General features: G+C 38.5%; 1 protein-coding gene across 4 annotated transcripts; it reads right to left on the bottom strand.

The window, feature by feature from the left end:
* Nucleotides 1–337: 337 nt before the first annotated feature.
* On the bottom strand, nt 338–21,843 carry PIP4K (phosphatidylinositol 5-phosphate 4-kinase). Of its 4 annotated transcripts, none has more exons than XM_028170063.2 (11): nt 21,494–21,826; nt 19,950–20,047; nt 19,355–19,465; nt 19,044–19,211; nt 15,922–16,060; nt 14,204–14,334; nt 12,984–13,152; nt 8,300–8,463; nt 7,508–7,593; nt 6,759–6,829; nt 338–4,774 (listed from the first exon to the last, which is right to left on the bottom strand). In XM_028170063.2, exons 1-11 carry the CDS (start codon nt 21,620–21,622, stop codon nt 4,652–4,654), a joined length of 1,389 nt encoding a protein of 462 aa, XP_028025864.2. In that variant the 5' UTR covers nt 21,623–21,826; the 3' UTR covers nt 338–4,651. The 4 variants fall into 4 exon arrangements, with proteins under 4 accessions (XP_028025864.2, XP_028025863.2, XP_028025866.2 ...); XM_028170062.2 differs by having other exon boundaries at nt 7,508–7,620; nt 21,494–21,825; XM_028170065.2 differs by lacking the exon at nt 19,044–19,211 and having other exon boundaries at nt 7,508–7,620; nt 21,494–21,843.
* Nucleotides 21,844–22,424: the final 581 nt, after the last annotated feature.

The raw sequence follows: 22,424 nt of genomic DNA, 5'->3' as shown, positions 1-22,424 counted from the left end.
TTACTACTTCATGGCAGAAATAGGCAGGGCGGTGGTACCTACCCGTGGACCCACAAGAGGTCCTACCACCAGTAAAATATTATCGACTGGTTGATATCTAAAGTTCAGGAGTATGCCTATTGCTTAAGCTAAATTAATAAATGTAAAATTACTTAAAATTGACTGTTTACTTTGATTCACTAAATATAAAATTGTCACTTTAGATACATATAGGCATATATGGCCTGAGTTTTAGCAACATGACGTCATTAATTTCCAAATATGGATATATCTGAATAAATTTAACCAGTTCTCAAGTGCACAAAAAATAGGGTGTTTACTGAAAAAAAACAACATATCAATGCAGAAACTTTATAACCGAATATTTAAAAAAAATTAAGTTTCATATTTTCATTCACATATTATTCGTCTTTAAAAGAGCAGTACTATTAGACTAGAGATAACATATTAACCGCTTGAATTCCGTCTTTTTAAAATAATAATTTCGTAGCGAAGCTATTTTCTGTTTTATCATTTTTTTACATCGTCGTTGCCAATCGAAAATACCTTTCTGAATATTAATGAACGTATTGTCAGTAGTGAACAGTTTTCAAAAACGTTGACGATACGAGAATACTAGATAGTGCTTGCAATTGAGACACAATTAACATACAAGAATTACGTTCGATAAATTACATTTTACACGTTTTATATACTGCACTGCATTCAATAAAATATCGATTCCATGTAACGAAGGACCGTAACCTACTCACTTCGCTTTAGATTGCGGCCTCACGAAATATAGGTAAGCAAAAAGATGTCTTATCACTCACTTATTCGCGACATCGGTAAAGCTAAGAATTAGTTACACCCGGATGGAGTTAATTTGGATTTTTAACCGACAACGACGATTCTTGTATACAACCTTCACCGTTTAACAAAATATAACTAATATTAGGTTAATCTACAAATCGTATTATAATATGTTTAGCATGCTCATTCATAAAATCGAAGTTTAAAAATGTTTTATCTAAATCGAAAATGGTAACGTGATAAAAAAATATATTGGAAAAAAACGGCCAATATTTTTGTACCTAATACATTGCTGCTGACAAGGAGCGTTCATGATTAACTCAAATTATACAGGGTTTCCCAGAAATAATGGATAATCCTGAAACACCTCATAGTAGAGCTATTGGGAACACAAAACAAAAATTTTAAAATCAAGTACTCAAGTAGTACCCAAATTACGTATTTTAAAAAAAAGTTGATATTTTCCATACTGTTGTGCGTTTCTGGAATATACAACAGCTACAAATAAATGAAATCCATAGGCTTTTTGGTGTTATAATATTCTACATGGACTATACTAAGGAATATGCAGGAAATCGTATGAGTAGCTAGTGTAATTTTTTATAAAAGTTAATCTGAACTAAAATTTTAATCATGAAATTTGGTATTTTTAATTTGGGTACTAGCTAAGAATTTTTTTTTTTAATACCCAATATCTCTACTATGTGGTGTTTCAGGATTATCCATTATTTCTGGGGCACCCTGTATACGTATGATACGTGATATCAGTCCGACGTTTTTAATACTTTTCATGGCCAAGAAAAAGTTCAGTCTCAATAATTCTATTGACCAAACTCGATCATAAGAGGGAGCAAAATATTAATACGATTTGCAGATTTCGCCCATCCCTAAATACCAACCTAAACAATGGCAACACATATGACATCGGATCATTACAATGACATGACTAAACACATTGTTCAGGATCATAAGAAATCATTCGAAAATGTTATATATTATTTATTAACATCGCCGCGTCGTCTTGCTAACTAACACGTGACAATTTCATTTTTTTTAAATCCCTAAAATCTATTTAAACTAATATATCAGTGATACATTATTTGTGTTTAAATCAATCTAAGGAGAGTATTAAACTCTCTCTCTCTTCGATCGGTTCCTCACTGCTGAGGATCGTGACTCCGTCCGATTTCGTCAACCAACTGTCTCCATCGATCCCTCCTTGCAGCCCGGTGGAGTGCGTCGTTGATAGGTATCCCCAGTTCCTCCGCTATTTGGTCCGACCATCGTTTGGGACCTCTACCCCTAGGCCTTTTTCCCTCTATTTTACCGGTCACCACAAGGCGTTCCAAATTCTTTGTAGGCAGATTGTGGATAGACGTTGAATCTTTTCTATTTTTAACTGCCTGAGAATAGATATGTTGGTGCGGCGGGCCGTCCATGGTATTCGTAGCATACGTCGCCAGCACCACATCTCAAAAGCGTCGATTCTCTGCCTATCTGCGGCTTTGAGTGTCCACGTCTCTGCACTATATATATAGAGTATTAAACTAATGTTTTAAAAATATTTAATTTGCAAAGAAAATATTTAATTATTTTTCCTTTTTTCAAATAAATCCACAAGAATATTAGTTTATACCGTGGTATTTAATTTTTGAGGTAGATCTCATACTTCAGTCTTCTATAAGCCAGTTAAAGAGGGCTTTATTAAAGTGAAGTATTAAAATTTATTTTTTTAGGTATACAAAGCAGGACAACATTTTTCGTTAGCAAGACGACTTCATGATTCAAGTTTAATAATATAATTATCATATCACAAATTCTCGGATTCCAAATTGTTCCGTAATTAAAATACTGATTATATGAGAACAACTTTTAAATCTAATTTTACGGTAATCGACTTAATATTTTTGTCGATCGAGAGAAACATTCAGTTTAAGAGCTAATTAAAGAGCTAGCCAAATATTTGCGACAAAAAGCAGTATAACTATTTATTATTTAGAAAATTTACGTACGGAATTTCGAAAAACATCAAGGTGAATACATTTTAGAGTTTTCAATCACAAGACCATCGATTGTCTTATTCAATATCATAATAAATAACAAAAACTTACTTTAATACAATTACTAATTTAACACTACCCTCTAGACAGAAACTAAGCATGCTAAGGATTATTGGCAAAAGTTGCAATATTATAAATATTATCATTGACACGCAATATTTTTTTTTTTAAACATATTTTTATACAACTTTACATTATAAGAAGAGGTAACAGGGAAATTTGTTACATTTTTTTTTCGACCATTTCAACAACAAGACTTACAATAAAATATCTCGTTTGTCGTAAATTTAATTAATCCACGAAATAAGAAGAGTTAAAGATACAACAATATATAAATTTAATAAGGCTCGCACATAGTTCAAGTATCGATCTGCATTAATATCGATAAGTTGAAACGAACACTATTTTTTTATCGATACATCAACATCAACTTATGTCCAAGCTAGGCGACAGCGGAACGTCATACCAAGCTGACTATTTATTAAAAACCGTCGCGATTCGCATACAATTGAAAGTTACAGTTAAATTTAACTTTTTTACGTAAATATTCTGAATTTCAAATTTGTTTACACAATATAAAACTACGAGTTTAATAGGTAGCTTTTTTTATCTTTCTCGACAATGTATTATTATTTTATATAGACATGAAAATTCCTCCAAAATTTTCCTCAAAAAAACGAGTATCCTTCATTCAAAAGTTAGGAACACGCTTTCTCTCGAAAGAAACTTAAGATTTGGACGAATTTTCTTTGAAGAGAAATAATTTTCGAAAATCTACGTTGGAATAAACCAACCTTTGAAAAATGTCGCGTCAAAGTATTTTGCGACATTAAATTTATCGCCTCAAAGTCGAGTGAAGATTTAAGAGAACCGGAAACAGAGCTGACCGACACCGCAGCATTGAACAATTTCCATTTAACATTTTTTATTTTATTCAATTACGAATCGAAATTAACTTACCATTATTTATCATAGAATACTTGTCTTTGACAATATAACATTTATAGAGATGTCCTGCGTTACTATCGACATTATTACTCAGTTTAATATATCGATAACTATCGAATTTATATGATCATTTGTAGCAACATGTTAAGAATTAGGACTAAATTTCTACATTTAAATCCAAAAACTGAAACGATCGAATGATTTCTTCTCACACAGACATCTCTTTTTTTCAAAAAAACAAAAAAACGCAATGCTTCCTTCAATATCTTCGCTAATTCGTTGAATTTCTAAAAGTGGCTCTACGTTCCTTCGTACATACGACACCCTGTAAACTCCAATATGAAACTATAACTAATCGAAAAGAAAAACAATTTAAATTATACCTCAAACAATTGAATTTCCTTTCGAACCGAAAATAAAACGAAAAAGCAATATTCTATCGTTATGTACACGAGAATTCGGTATACTTATAGAAATTACAAAAAAAAAACAGTAATTACAACGAATTGAATAATCAAAATTCGATTATATTAACGAACAATCGACCATAGACAATCCGAGACCTATCTCCTACGTGCAAACCACTAATCGAGTTGAAGGAAGCATCGCCTTTGATTAGGGATCTGCGTTACGCCGCCATTACGTCCGAACGCGGGAAAATATAACAAAGGCATTACAACCATAGACGAAAACGAATTTAACGAAAAAAAAACAAAAGCAAAGGGAAACGCAAATTAACTCTATGCGATTTAAAATTGTAACCTTATAAACTAAATAAAGGAAAGAACGGATCCGGCACGTCACAGCGCGCGGATTGCGATAGTTCGTTGAGTTCCCGCCGAGGGGCGCCGCTAGTTGCCCTCGATGGCTTTGGCTACGAACTCGATGAATCTCTTCCCGTACTGCTCGGGGTCACACGTGGAGATACCATCCACGTTGCTCCCGTACTTCACCGTCTTCGCAGCTTTGGCGGCCTGCAACCAGAACGACCCATCAGTAGTTTGTCCTTTGACGTTAGCACTTAAAAATCAAGCTGTGTCAGTTCTTTTTTTTTTATCCCTACCTATGCTGATAGCCTTGAGAGGCTATTTCAGCTTCACCCTAACGTTTGTAGGTGAGCTCGCGGGGCTTAACCGGAGAGTTGCTAACACTGACCCTAGCAAGAGCAGTGCTTCGCAGAATCTACCACCGGATCGGAAACGCGACCCACTGAGAAGATCCGGCGAGAAACTCAGTGGGCTGTGTCTATGGGTTAGTTCGCTCGTCGAGCCCTTCGTCGCAAGCGACGGGTTCGACGAGGACGGTGACCGGTGCTTGTGGTGCCTAAAAGCACCGTTAATGGATCAAGAGGATCCGTAATGACGTGCTTTGGGCGACGTCGACGGTTTACCATTCGGTCTACTGGGTCGGGTATGTAATTTCCAGCGGCTACGATGAGAGGGTTCTCATGTCGTCCGCCTTCTCAAAATGGCGCAGCGATGCCGACTGCAGATACTTACTAACTGAATCGAGCTCCAGGTCATCGTGGAGATCCATGTTCCTAAGGAACCAAGGCGCTCCAACGGCTATCCTGCAGAATCGGGATTGAATAACCTGAAGGGATTTTAAGTGGGTGCGGGCTGCGTGAGCGAACACTACGCTTGCATACGTCATGACGGGGCGTATACAAGTTTTGTATAGAGTTACCTTATTGCGGAGGGACAGTTTGCTTCGACTACAAAGCATTGGATAGAGTCGTCCTAGAATAAACGCGGCGCGGTCTCGTACCGTTTTTATATGGGGACGGAATGTCATCCCTCTGTCGAGGGTGACGCCTAGATATTTGACCTTCGAGGCCCACGGTATGGGCTGGCCAAAGAGAGTGATGGGGCTAACGGCGGAGGTGTTTGCGCGCCTACTACGGAGTGGGAATGTCAGTTCTTCGTGGACCACAGTAAAAGCACTTTATTCGCGAGGTATATGTGGTTTGTTATTTGCTGTTCGTATTCGCGGGATACTTTACTCCGAACGTATAAAAGTCAAACACACCATTTCAACAACAACTATATTGTGTACAATATTAAAGTATAAACCAAAAGTAAAGTAAGCAAGCTGGGCACTAGAAGGTACAAAATAAAAACTAAAATTACGTTTTTACAATCAACTTAAATCGACGCGCACGAATCTCTTTGCATGACGTCACCGGACACCTGCGCGTTCGGGAACCCCGATCGCGTCCGATGACGCCCGAGCGCGATCGAACGTTGCACGCTACATATACATTCCGTAAATATACCCCAAAAACAGATACTGTAAATATAAAATTGTAATTTACATACATATTGTTACGCCGGTAAGAGTAACGCCATCTATCGTCGAATAGCAGAAACGAATATCAAGGGAACTAGTAACCTCGAGAATGCTCGAGAAATATTACGCCATCTATTGTCAGATAGCGGAAACAGACATCGAAGCCACTCGACTTGCTCAGAATGTTCTCCATGTCCATTTGACGATGACTTTTAGTTGCATACAAACAAATTGAAATTCTTATTATCAATGCGTATGTACCGATGTATCGATTGGATCCGCGAATTAAGAAATCTTTAGCCTCGAACATAGAAATTGAGTTGTATTTTTAATCCGCGAATGAAGGAAGCGCGAACAAGAAATTTTTACTGTAGTTGAAATTATTCTATCATCGAAATGCGAGATTGAAGTGTTGTATTGCGTTATGTAACAACTGTTCAATCCATCCAAGCGAAACGCGTGACTGTTTCGCGGCAGAAATGCGCAGACCTGTTTTACCTATCCAGGCCTGCTTACATTCTCAATATAAGATATGCACAATAGCCGTCCGTTGGAAGAAGTTGCCAATGTATTGGAAAGAAATGATCATGTTTATATAAACAACAATATTTTTATGTCTAATGCTTAATACTTCTATTGAAACTAACAAAAATGACTTTTTAAATTTACCTGCTTTTTGACGCCGTAGTGTGTGAGAACGTCGATGAGAGCTACAAAATATATCTCCTTTTTAGGAGCACCTATAAAGACAACAAAAAATATTAAATAATTAAAAGGTATTAGATCGTGTCTCTTGCTTGAATACGTGATCGAGCTAACAGCTCGAATTTTGACGGCGGAATTTTGATTCAGATTCAACAAACAAAAAACCTTTATTTTAGTATTATACGTACAAAGAGAATTTTTATTAATCGTATCACAAAACTTATTTTATCGGCGCTAGGTTATATGGGATTTTTTTTATTGCTTAAATGGTTGGACGAGCTCACAGCCCACCTGGTGTTAAGTGGTTACTGGAGCCCATAGACATCCACAACGTAAATGCCCCACCAACCTTGAGATATAAGTTCTAAGGTCTCAAGTATAGTTACAACGGCTGCCCCACCCTTCAAATCAAAACGCATTACTGCTTCACGGCAGAAATAGGCAGGGCCGCGCGGACTCACAAGAGGTCCTACCACCAGTAATTACGCAAATTATAATTTTGCGGGTTTGATTTTTATTACACGATGTTATTCCTTCACCGTGGAAGTCAATCGTGAACATTTGTCAAGTACGTATTTCATTAGAAAAATTGGTACCCGCCTGCGGGATTCTAACACCGATGCATCGCTCGATACGAATTCACCGGACGTCTTATCATTTAGGCCACGACGACGACTAACCGAATGGTTCAGTAAATTGTCGCCTGAGCGTACCTTCCTGGCTGGGGATGGCGTAGATGTCCAGCTCGGGGATGATGCCCTCGTACCGCAGCGAGGTCTGGCGGCCGAAACCACGAGGACTGTCCGGTGGAGTGTTGTAGCCCCATCTAAAACAATGTACACTTTACTATTCCACAAAACACAACTGCGTCTTCTCGCATTAGAACTATACTAGTGGCCCCGCAGTAGACGAAATTCTCGACTATAATTAATATAAATTATATTGCTTCGATTGCCAAACACTAATATAATTCGATAACATAATCCACAGTATTCGTCAAAACTGCACTATAGATCAATAATAATAAAGACAAACAATATTAATCTATTTTCAATTCGACCACAGACAAACAATAACAAAAATTTCCCAATTGACAGTAAGCAAAGAGTATATTTATATGTACATTTGACTTCTTCTTGCCAATTAATATACAGTTATCATACTATTTTGTTTTGTTTATTTTGAGTAAAACTTGTCGTATACCGTTATCTGCCCACTGTGGTAAAAATAGGTACCAGTAAGTGTTGGTACGATTTTTTTTTTCCTACCTAGTCTGATAGCCTTGAGAGGTTATGTCAGCGTCGCCTTAGCTAGTAGGTGAGCTCACGGGGCTCAAACCGAAATGTTGCTAACACTGACCCTAGCAAGAGCCGTTCTTCGCAGAATCTACCACCAGATCGGACACGCGACCCACGGAGAAGATCCGGCGAGAAACTCAGTGTGCTAAATGATTAGTGTTAATGTGGAGCGGCTAGTTGTCGGCGTGTCGGCGTGTCAACACGTACCCGTCGGCGTGCCGGTTGTCGGTGTCGGAGTCGGAGTCGGTGTCGCGGTCGGTGTCGGCGTCGGGCGGGCGGGTGCGCGCCGCCTCCGCCTCCGCCTCCCCGCGCCCGCACTCGTGCACGCCCAGCAGCAGCGAGTAGTCCATCAGGTGCAGCTTCGTCAGGAACTGAACGCAATCATTATTATGAATAATTAATATACTATTATTTTGAAGTCGTCGTGGCCTAAAGGATGAGACGCTTATGAATAATTATATTGGTTTTTTATCAAAAAAAAAAATTATGCAAAAGTACTATTGTTGGTAAGAATTTTTTTTGTGGCTAAAGAGCCACAAAAAGAAAAGCTTTGACATTTTGCAAATTGTAATTTTTGGCTCTTGCGACTGAAAAGGTTGCCGACCACTGTAATAGATTTCTATAATCACAGATTTCACCAAGACACACTTTAGAAAAATATTAATAAAGACGAAACAGTATTTAATCAAATTTTTTTAAGGGATTTTATGACCTGGTAACTGATACCTTTAAGTCATGTCTTATTTTAATTTATATTCATATTTTTATGAAAAATGATATAATGGAGTGAAATGATATGAAGATGATTAATTTGAGATATTAATCAACTGGGATGAAATTAAATGAAATGAAATGAGATGATATGGGATGAAATATAATCTCAGTAAAATGGTGGTCATTTACTAAGATTTTTTCAGTGGACTTTTTGGAGGATCCCGAGAAGTTACGTCCAGCGGCTTTATTTCATTTTCCCACATTCGTGCACTTTCACAGATATTAAACAGTTAATAAACCACCATTATTACACATTTAAACCCGAAGAAACACTAAATAGACAAAATAAAACAAATCACACAACTTCACTCCTCGCGTTCCCGTCAAAAAGTCATATTTAATCTATTTTCAATCTGACCACAGACTATAAGGTATAAGCAATAAGAAAAGTATGACATTAATCAAACAATATGTATGCGTGGGTGTGTCAAATACATAGTAGTGTGTGTAATGTTTTTATTTATTGATTTAATGTATTTATTATGCATAATTTAAAAAAAAAATTAACATTCTGCACTCCTTTTCTATATTCTTTATAAGTGTGGGAAATTTGATACTCCTCCGTCCGCCCAATTTTTGTAAAAAAGGGATACTTAGTTTTTGCTTCACGTATTAACATAATATAGATATACTCCTTGTATTCTGTGTATTTAATACTTTTTTATTACTTAGATGGGTGGACGAGGTCACAGCCCACCTGGTTTTGAAGAGGTTACTGGAGCCCATAGACATTTACAACGTAAATGCCGCCACCCACCTTGAGACATGAGTTCTCAGTATAGTTAATATAACAAGTGGTCTTTTATCAGTCGCCTATAAATACCTCCTCAATAAAAGTCCTTCTCATAATTGGCAAGCGATTGTTTACTATCCCTATCATTTACACTCTTATCACTATCGCACTCCGAGAATCTCACTTGACTAACAGATTCTAGATAGAGATAGGTCAGTACGTAATATCGATAATTATATGCGTTCATTATATGCATTATTTATTTATTATACGTTATTATCAATATTTTAACGGACCCTTCAATCAATAAATTTATTAAGACTATCACAATTAAGTAAAACATATATATAACCGTTGTCAAACCAAAATCTGCTATGTGCAAAAATGTGCAAAAATGTGCACTTTTTGAGATTTTTACTTTTTGACCTTTTTGTATAGTTCACAGCCCTATCTACCGTATAAAAAAAAACTGTTATGTGTCTTAATATTTAATAAGCTTTAATATTTTCTAGCTTTCATTTGATATAGTTATTAAAAATTTACTTTCATAAAATTCGATACGAAAATATTTTTACTCGTTAATTCAAAATAGAGTTTTTGCACGTAGCAGATTTTGGTTTGACAGTGACGATATGTAAAATTTAATTTTATTTTTCCCTTAGATTTTGATGATGCTAGGAGACGTCGGGATCCTAACATCTCAGAGGAAAGGCGGAAATATAACGCCGCTTCCAGGTCCTACAAGGTTATTGCCAGGGCGAAATCGGAGCACGTTGCTAGAATTGACGAGCGACTGAAGAGCTATCCCTCTGGGAGCCGTGCTTTTTGGTCGCTCGCCAAAGCTGCAGAAGGTAACTTTTGCAGGTCTAGTCTCCCACCACTACGCAAGTCCGATGACAGTCTGGCCCATAGTGCGAAAGAGAAGGCTGACCTTCTGGTCAAACTCTTCGCCTCGAACTCGACTGTGGACGACGGGGGTGCCACACCACCGAACATCCTCCGGTGTGATAGTTCCCTGCCGGAGATCTGCTTTACACAGTGTGCAGTCAGGCGGGAACTCCGACTCCTGGACGTCCATAAGTCGAGCGGGCCAGACGGCATCCCTGCAGTGGTTCTGAAAACGTGCGCCCTTGAGCTGACGCCTGCGCTAACGCGTTTGTATCGCCTCTCTTATTGCACTAACAGGGTTCCGTCTTCATGGAAGACTGCCCACGTCCACCCTATCCCCAAGAAGGGTGACCGGTCGGACCCATCGAGCTATAGGCCTATCGCGATAACTTCCTTGCTTTCCAAGGTGATGGAGCGAATAATTAATATACAACTCCTGAAGTTTCTGGAGGATCGCCAGCTGATCAGTGACCGACAGTACAGTTTCCGTCACGGTCGCTCAGCTGGCGATCTTCTTGTATACCTTACTCACAGGTGGGCTGAAGCCTTGGAGAGCAAGGGCGAGGCTCTTGCTGTGCGCCTTGATATCGCGAAGGCCTTCGACAGGGTCTGGCATAGGGCACTTCTGTCGAAGCTACCATCTTACGGAATCCCCGAGGGTCTCTGCAAGTGGATCGCTAGCTTTTTGGATGGGCGGAGCATCACGGTCGTTGTAGACGGTGACTGTTCTGATACCATGACCATTAACGCTGGCGTTCCACAAGGTTCGGTGCTCTCCCCCACGCTTTTCATCCTGTATATCAATGACATGCTGTCTATTGATGGCATGCATTGCTATGCGGATGACAGCACGGGGGATGCGCGATATATCGACCATCAGAGTCTCTCTCGGAGCGTGGTGCAAGAGAGACGATCAAAACTTGTGTCTGAAGTGGAGAACTCTCTGGGGCGAGTCTCCAAATGGGGTGAAATGAACTTGGTTCAATTCAACCCGTTAAAGACACAAGTTTGCACGTTCACTGCGAAGAAGGACCCCTTTGTCATGGCGCCGCAATTCCAAGGAGTATCCCTGCAACCTTCCGAGAGTATTGGGATACTTGGGGTCGACATTTCGAGCAATGTCCAGTTTCGGAGTCATTTGGAAGGCAAAGCCAAGTTGGCGTCCAAAATGCTGGGAGTCCTCAACAGAGCGAAGCGGTACTTCACGCCTGGACAAAGGCTTTTGCTTTATAAAGCACAAGTCCGGCCTCGCGTGGAGTACTGCTCCCATCTCTGGGCCGGGGCTCCCAAACACCAGCTTCTTCCATTTGACTCCATACAGAGGAGGGCCGTTCGGATTGTCGATAATCCCGGTCTCACGGATCGTTTGGAACCTCTGGGTCTGCGGAGGGACTTCGGTTCCCTCTGTATTTTGTACCGTATGTTCCATGGGGAGTGCTCTGAGGAATTGTTCGAGATGATACCGGCATCTCGTTTTTACCATCGCACCGCCCGCCACCAGAGTAGAGTTCATCCATACTACCTGGAGCCACTGCGGTCATCCACAGTGCGTTTCCAGAGGTCTTTTTTGCCACGTACCATCCGGCTATGGAATGAGCTCCCCTCCACGGTGTTTCCCGAGCGCTATGACATGTCCTTCTTCAAAGGAGGCTTGTGGAGAGTATTAAGCGGTAGGCAGCGGCTTGGCTCTGCCCCTGGCATTGCTGAAGTCCATGGGCGACGGTAACCACTCACCATCAGGTGGGCCGTATACTCGTCTGCCTAAAAGGGCAAAAAAAAAAAAAAAATTTTATGTCCGAAATTTCCCGTACGCCGCGGCTTGGCTCTGGCCCTCACATTGCTGATGTCCATGGGCGACGGTAACCACTCACCGTGCGGTGGGCCTTATGTTCGTCTGTCTACAATGACAATTTTTTTTTTTTTTTAAATGTCTCGATAAGTTTTCTAGTCAGGTGCTATTAAACTGCATCATAGTTTCTGTACCAGATATTCTGGTTGTCGACATCCAAGGTATGTAGTTAGTTGGAATACTTTTTTTTATGGCTTAAATGGGTGGACGAGCTCACAGATCATCTGGTGTTGAGTGGTACTGGAGCCCATAGACATCTACAACGTAAACGCGCCACCCACCTTGAGATATAAATTCTAAGACCTCAGTATAGTTACAACGGCTGCCCCACCCTTCAGACCGAAACGCATTACTGCTTCACGGCAGAAATAGGCGGGGCGGTGGTACCTACCCGCGCGGACTCACAAGAGGTCCCACTACCAGTAATTACGCAAATTATAATTTTACGGGTTTGATTTTTATTACACGATGTTATTCCTTCATCGTGGAAGTCAATCATGAAAATTTATTGAGTTACGTATTTCAGTAGAAAAATTGGTACCCGCTTGCGGGATTCAAACACCGCTGCATCGCTCAACACGAATGCACCGGACGTCTTATCTTTTAGGCCACAACGACTTCGAAGTTAATTGGAGCACTTGCTGTACCTCGACGTCAGCAGTCAGAGTCTCGAGAAGCTTCTCCTTGGCGGCCTCGCCGATGTCGATGCGGACGCCCTGCTTCAGGAAGTCATTGTCCTTGAGCGTGGGCAGCTCCTTCTCCAGTTCCTTCTCGGAGGCCTCGCGATCCACCGTCGATCCCTTCAAATCGTACTTTCTGTAACGGAGTACGTTTTTAGTGTTACTAAAGCCGCGTACATTATTGTCCACTGAGATTCTCGCCGGATCTTCTCAAATGTCTATGGGCTCCAGTAACCACTTAACACCAGGTGGGCTGTGGGCTCGTCCAACCATCTAAGCAATAAAAAAGTGGATCGCGTTTCCGATCCGGTGGTAGATTCTGCGAAGCACTGGTCTTGCTAGGACCAGTGTTAGCAGCGCCTCTTGGTTTGAACCCCGAGAGCTCACCCACACGTTACGCTGACATAGCCTCTCAGGGCTATCAGCTTAGGAAAGAAAAGTACAATCTTAAGCGTATGGACCTGATAACGAGCTCAGGACCCACCTGCTGTTACGTGGTTACCGGAGCCGATGGACAATAACAAATACCGATATCCCCCTTGAAACTTCGAGTTCCGTGTCTCAAGTTTATAGGTCATCGGCTGCCCCATCCTTCGCCGCGGCGATAGGCAGAGATGGTAACAAATAACCGAGCGGATTCATTTTAAGCCATCACTATTTCGCAACGGCCTGTAGTTTTTTTTTTTTTGGTATTGCTCTGGAACTTGTAAATTTATTTGTAATTTTATTTTCTATAACTAGTTTGGATGCTCGCTCGCTATGTACACTGATATGGGTTTTCTGAGTAGACATATCATTTAGGTTGCAATCCAGATCAGATTTAGATACTATCAGCTGTACCCGTCCCCTTCGCTTTGCATTTAAAATTAACATTATTATTTTTCACCCCCACAAAGATTCTCATCATTAACGCCCTCGCAACTGGTGAAGGGAGTCCAACACTCATATAATATTAGCCTGTCTATCCGTCTAACCAAGCCTATCCGTTAAGTACATGTATTTTCTACATGTATACCAAGTTTCAAGTCATTCGGATGCATGGTTCAGTAGTTATAACGGAGCATCCGTAAAAACCACTGTAGATTTATATATTAGTATAGATTTAAGTATGACTTAGTTAATATGTAATGTGTTGTTGTAATGATTGTGATGGGTTTTGAAAACCAATAAAAAAAAATACAGGTTACCTGTGTATATTGAGATGGTTGGAGAACACGTTCCTGGTAGCGACCAGGTAATGCTCTATTCCGTCGACGGTCAGTCGGTACATGCCCAAGTACTGCGGGAGCAGGGTCTTGCCGTGCCTCTCCACGATGTACTGTTGCCAAAACAAAAACGTTCACGTGACTCGTTCATTCATTCATTCGTTCAATATTATCTGTGCTTCATTTTGTTCATCACGACATAGGACTTTTTGGAGGGAACGCGAGGAATGAAGTGTGATTTGTTTCATTTTGTCTATTTAGTGTTTCTTCGGGTTTAAATGTGTAATAATGGTGGTTTATTAACTGTTTAATATCTGTGAAAATGCACATATGTGGGAAAATGAAACAAAGCCGCTGGACGTAACTTCTCGGGATCCTCCAAAAAGTCCACTGAAAAAATCTTAGTAAATGACCACCATTTTACTGAGATTATATTTCATCCCATCATTATCTCATTTCATTTCATTTAATTTCATCCCAGTTGATTAATGTCTCAAATTAATCATCTTCATTTCATTTCACTCTATAATATTTTTATCATTTTTCATAAAAATATGAATATAAATTAAAATAAGACATGACTTAAAGGTCTCAGTTACCAGGTCATAAAATCTCTTAAAAAAATCACGACATACTGGTGCTACTGCACATATAACTGCAGATTGGAAAGGACTTTTGGCGGGAGCATGAGGAGCGAAGTTATGTGAATTGTTTTATTTTGTTAATTTATTCATCAAATTTATTGTTTATTATTAAAATTATCTGACTATGCATAAGCATGCTTACTACGTGCAAGGACTCAATTTCATAACTTTAGGTCATGATTTTAGGTTTTTTTACTAAAATCGCATTACATCTCCTATATTTAGAGATCATTTTACTTCGCACTCTTGGCAGCCCGCTAAAACTTCTGCAAATTACGGCATTAACGAATGACTTTTGAATAACTCATCCAACATTCTTTTCGTATTTGTAATATCCGGTGCTGACCTCGAAAACCAAGTTGTATTGTTGTCGAATTAAAGATTAGATATAAAATGACAATCAAAATATGTACAAACTGATAAATTCTAAATCTCATCATCATCATAATCGGATGCTCTTGGCAGAGCAGTCGTGGTCATGTGGAATTCTTGGCTCATTAAAGCCTTGACACATGTTTTCCACAGTTTGCGAACCGAGGCCCGGCGCACACACTCGTTAAGTGGGGTTTCAGTAAGGCCTTTCACCTGATCAGTCCAACGCATGGGGATTCGTCTAAATTCTAAATCTAGCACTGTTCAAAAACGTAGGCGATTTTGATTAACACAAACTTTTATGTGTCGCATCATGACCCAAGTGTTACACACGTACATTTGTACTCAACGTTCTTAAGCTGAGTTCAAACTATTAAGGCTGTGAGCACACGTCTATTTACCGCACTGATAGATTGGCGACAAACTTCACGGAACTGATTGGTTCTTGTAAGAAAACTGCAAATGGTTTGCAGACGTAACTTTCAAAAGATTCTCTGACAAAATCTTTTAAAATAATCGGGAATAAAGTCTCCAAACGATTTGCACTTTTCCCGGAAAAATTTGAAAAAGTTTGACGCTTTGCGAAAAAAAGACCGGACGTCAATCAAGACACTCAGTGGACTTACAAATTGACGGGGACGAAATTGACGAAACGAGACTCCGATAAAAAAAAATACAGCTTACTGGATGATAGTGCTTCAGAAACGAATGCATCCTCTCCACCTCTTCAGAAGTCAGGGTCTTCAGGATGAACAGGCGATCGTAGCTCTGGTAGAACTTCGCACCAGACTTACCGGACGAATCGTCGGGAATCGGCTGCGACCTGCAAACAACAATCATTCGCTTAACCGACATACAAAAATATAATTTCCGCGATATTTACAAAACAGCAATCTGAAAGTATTCATTTGTAATTAATTACAAAGATAAAGATCGTTTGATGAGCAAACATAATCATGTTTTAATCAAACATTTATTCTACATGAAATTAAATTGGTATTAACAAAGCAAGATGGTGAATACGCTACGTACTTTCGACATGTCATACACAGATTTTTACTTGAACAACCTTTCCTCTTATATAAACTATTTAAATATATAGATATATTGATGTAAATAATAATAGTTATATTACGAAAAACCACAATTCGAAAATCTTCACACGCCAAATAACTCGTACACATAAAACTTTAATGCGTTATGTATATGTATATGTAAATTTGCTTTTGTACTGCCGATTTCGTCCGCGGCGACCATTTCAACTCAGTTTCCAATTGTCACGGCGTGCTCGTGTGCGGCTGAGCTAGCCGATCTTATTCCTAAATGTTTGTGCACATTGCAGACACAGGTGAGCACACCAATAATGACGTTTGACATATAAATGAGGCGCGTAATGTGTGAAGTCAGCTGAGCGGTTATAAGAGTTGTAGGAGGCAGCAAAAGGCGGGCGTGCTTTCTTTATTCATCGCGACCAGATTATTACTGGAGCCCATAGACATCTACAACGTAAATGCGCCACCCACCTTGAGATAAGTTCTAAGGTCTCAAGTATAGTTACAACAGCTGCCCCGCCCTTCAAGCCGAAACGCATTACTGCTTCACGGCAGAAATAGGCAGGCCGGTGGTACCTACCCGTGCGGACTCACAAAAGGTCCTACCACCAGTAAACAGTAAGTAGTTTTCCATTCTGGTAAACAGTAAGTAGGGATCGTATAGCGTTTTGATACGCAATCCAATCTGTTTTCTTTTCCCTGCCTATTCAATGGTAGCCTAAGAGGTTATTCCAGCAACGCCCAGACGGGTAGGTGATCTCGCAGGGTCAGCCTGAGAGAATTTGCTAACACTAGCCCTAGCAAGAGCAGTGCTTCGCAGAATCTATCACTGGGTCGGAATCGCGACCCAGTGAGAAAATCCAGCGAGAAACTTAGTTAGCTGGCTAGTAAGGTTGCCCACGACTGGTTTATAAGAACAATTCAGACGCGAAAGTTATTCAGGCTGTCGATGTTGGCAAACGACTTCCAGACTTGATGAAACAGATCAGCGGTAAATCTTGTAGCGAATCATTCCTTAAAAGACAACTTATACCCTAAGGTATAAGTTAAAAGACAACTTATACCCTAAGGTATAAGTTGTCTTTTTTTATGCGAGTAAAATCAGTGTACTCTGTATCAAATTCTGTTTATGTTACATGCATAACAGTAAATCTCGTTTTAAAGAGAAAGAGAGCATACTTTATTGCACAAGAAAAAATTATGAATACTGACGATTTGTACAATAAAGAGATCTCTTTCAGACGACCGTTTTCATCTGGCAACACTATTAACACATCACGTTATTTTACAAGATACAAAATGTACGACAAAAGGACGCGTTTATCATTCAACGCTATTTAGCATAAATTTTTCAACTTTTTAAAAATTAAACACAAACATGTTTCTTACAAAATGTTGCTCTATGTTTTGGCAAAATATTTATGGCCGGCCGCCTGCCTGACATCATCCCTCCTTGGGAATGCTTTTGTTGACGTTGGGCCTAGGTTATATAGAGGAAACGGTAGCCGAAGAAAAAATGGATGGATTGCGTGAAAGACGATATGTGTAAGAGGGGAGTGAGCGAAGAAATGGTAGGTATTTGCGCCGACCCCAGATGACTGGGAGAAGGATAGGAGAATGATGATGTTTCTTACAAAACAGGTTCTTTTAGGTACTCCAAACACCGGTCATCGTTCTCGTCGAAACCGTCGCTTGCGACGAAGGGTTCGGCGAGTAAATTAAGACACAGCCCACTGAGTTTCTCGCCAGATCTTCTCAGTGAGTCGCGTTTCCGATCCGGTGGTAGATTCTGTGAAGCTCTTGCTAGGGTTAGTGTTACCAACAACGTCAGGTTTGAGCCCCGTGAGCTCAACTACTAGTCAAGGCTACGCTGAAATGGCCTCTCAAGACCATCAGCTTAGGTAGGGAATAAAAATACAAAACACATTCCATAAGTCGTTACAACATTAGTTGTAGCTTTGAAGTAGTACTTACAAAGGGTACTTTAAAGATACTGGTGATAATATAATGATAAATTTATCATCAATCTTGAGGTGTTAATACATACATATTATATATGGAAGTCTCCATCTTTTACAATAATAATACGAATCATATGCAAATTATTGATTTACATCTCTCTTTATACTTACTTTAGCACGGAGTTCAAAACAGAGAGTTCATAAATCGTGCTTAATGCGCATCAATACTCACTTACCTACGTGCGAAATGTTCTCGTGTTAATTTAACTGTGGTGCTTCTGTTAGTGTTTAAAATAAATAACAAAATAATGTAAATTTACAAATAAAAAAAACACAAAAATACGTTAGGTATGTATGTACGGTAGTGACTTTCTGGAACATTCTGTTCGGATCGTAGCTATGTGCCGTGCGACGATTTTTTTTTTTTGACATGCTGTAGTACATTTTATTTGTGGCAAACAACGTAAGTCGTGGGAGCTTGTAAGTAAAGATCAGGGTCACGTAATTAGGGATCGAGAGACACCGCCCGGACAATTAACAGGCGCCATTCGTTACGTTACCGCTGGCACCCAACAACAAATTGAATGAATTGAACACGTGACAAGAAAATTCAAAAAAAAAAACAAGCTGTTGTTAAACTGGAATAATGCCGACGGTCCTTGAACCAGTGTATCGGTGAGGCTGTGTCAGTACGGAAACATAACTAAATACTGTTACGTCAACGAAAAAAAATAAATAACTGAAAACAAAAACAGAAAAAAGAAAAAAAAATCGTACACTAAACTCCGCTGACCTCAGTCGTTTGATCGTCAGACCGCGTTTGACGAAGGCGCTTGCGTCGTGGAATATGCTGTCCTGGTGGAGGTCAGCGACGCCGGTCGGCGCGGTCGCGGACCGCCGCAGCGAAGATATCGCTCTCTTCCGAGCCTTCGAGCGGAGGTAGTTATCTGGATGACTAAACCTAAGGACGGGACCGGGATGGACGCCAGAGCCAATAATACGGGACCAAAAATAAATATAAATAAATAATTCATACATAAATGATAATAAAGACATTTCGATTAGCTGTGTAAACACGCGTGCCGAATCATTTTGTCTCCTTACCTTGTCAGGGATTCTTTGTAGTCCAAATCGTCGATGGCGAATCTGTCCCTCAGATTCCTGAATACGAGTGGGCAGTACTCCTTGACCTTGAAATGAGATGGCATGTTCTCTCTGAAACAACAAAATTTACATTAACAATTTAACCCCTGGTGGCCCAGCAACACCACCAATCTAAAACTAATAAAAATAAAATTTAAACTGACATTGACATGTTTAATCTATATTTGAATTTTGTATCTTTATTTAGAAGTACTTTGTTTATTCAAATTCGACACAATACATAGTTTAAAAGGTTTCATCACTTTATTGACATTAAAACTAGATTAGATTAGATTAACATTTCCATAAAAGGTAACATAATAATTTTCATTGTCTTAAATAACGAAGACAAAGGGATTGATGATTTTTTTTCCTTTCAACGGCTAGTGAATCACTGTAGAAACATTCGGGAAAAACCAGAGCAAAGATAGACCTAAAGCCAGATGGGACATGGCATTTATCTATGAATAAAGTGCATACACTTGTGTCAGGACTACGGTATCGCTTTGTATTGTTCGTAAATTAACAATTTTCTATGACTTTACAATAATCTTACTTGTTGAACAGGTGGTTGTCGACTTTGAGCTTGGAATAAGCCCTAAAATCATCAGGCAGTAGCATAACTGGTATTGAAACATGACTCAGTTCATTAATCTGTAACAAATTTATTGAACAAATCAAGTATGATTCACCTAATAGATTAATTTTATATTGATAATTTGTTTTTTTTAATGTACATAATATATTAATGAATTTTAATTATTAAAACTAATAATATTGTTCTAAATCTTTCTTACTGTTTATTATACATTGTTGTAAAAAAAATATTAAAAATAATATTATTTTTAACTAATTTAAAAAAAAGTAAAACTAAATTTTAAAAAATCATAAGTGCTCTTCCAGAATAGCCCCAGTATATAGTAAAATGGAATATGTATGAGAGGAAAAGTGTACAATATTAAATATGATTAAAATAATGACCAAATACATTTTAATTATATGAAAAAATATTTACTTAACAAAAACATATATTTTATCTGTACTATACATTTATTAAACTATATAAACATATACAAATGTCTAGTCAAGTTATGTACTAACGAATGACACCTTTGTCACTGCAAAAGCCCCTGCGTGTTTTGAGATTTGTGGGTTCAACACTTCAAGAAATGTTTAGTTTTACAGTAATTAGGAAGAAAAAGTCAAGTTGGCTTATATAATTTCGGAAGTCGTCAACAGAGCAGTGGTAGTTTAAGCCTTGACAAAAACTTAAGACAAGTAGGTGCAGAGAAAAATGAAAAAAAAAATCATTAAAATTTAAGTACATAGACAGTGCGTATTTCATTAAGAAATCTCTTCTAATACACTTGTGATTATAGGAATAGTCATTAAAAGTGATGAAAGAGAAAAAGTGGAAGTATAGTCTCAGGAAGATATAAGAAAAGAACATCTCCTATTGTAGAAAAGCCTCTAGAGCAGCTTGAACAATCTGGGGAGCTCTATTAGATTTTTTAAAAGTGAAGTTGCTTATAGTCGTTTTTGTCTTTACAGACCAGATAATCAAAGTGCCCACCCCGACAGATAGATAAGAAAATATCACGATCTCTCTGTGATTAACAATAACACATGTTCAAATGTCCGGAGACCGAAAACGAAGTGGAAGCATAAATTCAGTTCATGCATCTAGGTTTTTTCTTTTTTATTTCTGAGTTAACTGGGTAGTTTCCGTTGACACAAAAAGTATTTTAAGTGATGTAAATAATTTGAATTGTAATGATATTTAAAAAGCTATTGACTAACGGAAACAACCGTATTTTAGTACTTTTATCTATTAAATCTAAAAAATACTGTTTATTCTATTTTAAATCAATGGCAATGGGGCATATTGCGATTATTGAAACTCTGCCAAATATACATACTAAAAAGGCGAATTCGGCAACGAAATCAGGAATTTAAATTGAATGGAAGTAGGTAGTGGAAGTAAACAGTGCGAAACCACAACAAACCTGTATTTGGAGAAATGACATAATGCGAACATGCACCAAAAATGAAATCGTATTAGCAACCGATTTAATTAATGAAATGAAAAATAAATACTACCGTGTGATTAACGCCCCACATAAAAACGGACAGTAACGGTTCATTCGCACGAAACAATTTCACTTTTTGATGTTTCACACGAATATGCTTCTTTTTCAATTTACTCGGTCCAGTCGTAGGAACGGACATTTTGGATTTGTTTACAACTTAAAAGACAGTCAATACACAAGTAATACTCTAATTAAATTCGATAATGGCAAGTCAAACCATTTTGATTACACAGCAAATTTAAAAAACTACGAAAAAATTAAAAATTTAAAGATTTCTAATAACGAAATTCAACAGCCATCTACAAAGACAACAGTTCTTTGACAGATTGATTAATCTGTAACTTATCAATCCAATGAACTAGGTAAGGTAGGCACTAGGCACTACACGCTTAAACCTTAGAGCATAGACAATCTATTTTAGCGGTATCGAAAACTACCGTACTGAAAAATCGAATAAAATCAACAACGCGTCTCGTATCCCTTTTTTTAATATGAAGTTATTTAGGACTAAGCTACTGTAACAAAACTGTATTTTTCGGTAACGCCAACAGCTCACCCTTAACTTAAATTAATCAAAGAAGCCACTTTGCTTAGAACGCGACGATCGCTCAAACATAAAACGAAAAATTAAATAATGCCATGCGATAATTTGTGTGATTGTGAATTATGAAGAATCTATTACACCACAGACAGAAGATAATAATATTTAGTAAGATGTTTACGATATTAAGACATGAATTGATAATGATAATAAAATCATTGATTCAAATAAACAAATATTATTATTTGATTTGTAATGGTATTACGTGTTACTATTTTATGAAGTAGAATTAAGTAGATATATCACACCTGTTATTAACGTAAAAATTTAGTTTTTCCTATCAATTTCCAAACATCAAAATTGAACATTATAAAACTCACGAAATGTGTATCAAAAATGT

The sequence above is a fragment of the Bombyx mandarina genome, chromosome 21, assembly GCF_030267445.1.
Source record: "Bombyx mandarina strain Sakado chromosome 21, ASM3026744v2".
Taxonomy (NCBI): Eukaryota; Metazoa; Arthropoda; class Insecta; order Lepidoptera; family Bombycidae; genus Bombyx; species Bombyx mandarina.
Note: the sequence above shows the minus strand (reverse complement) of the source record. Positions and strands in the feature narration are given on the sequence as shown.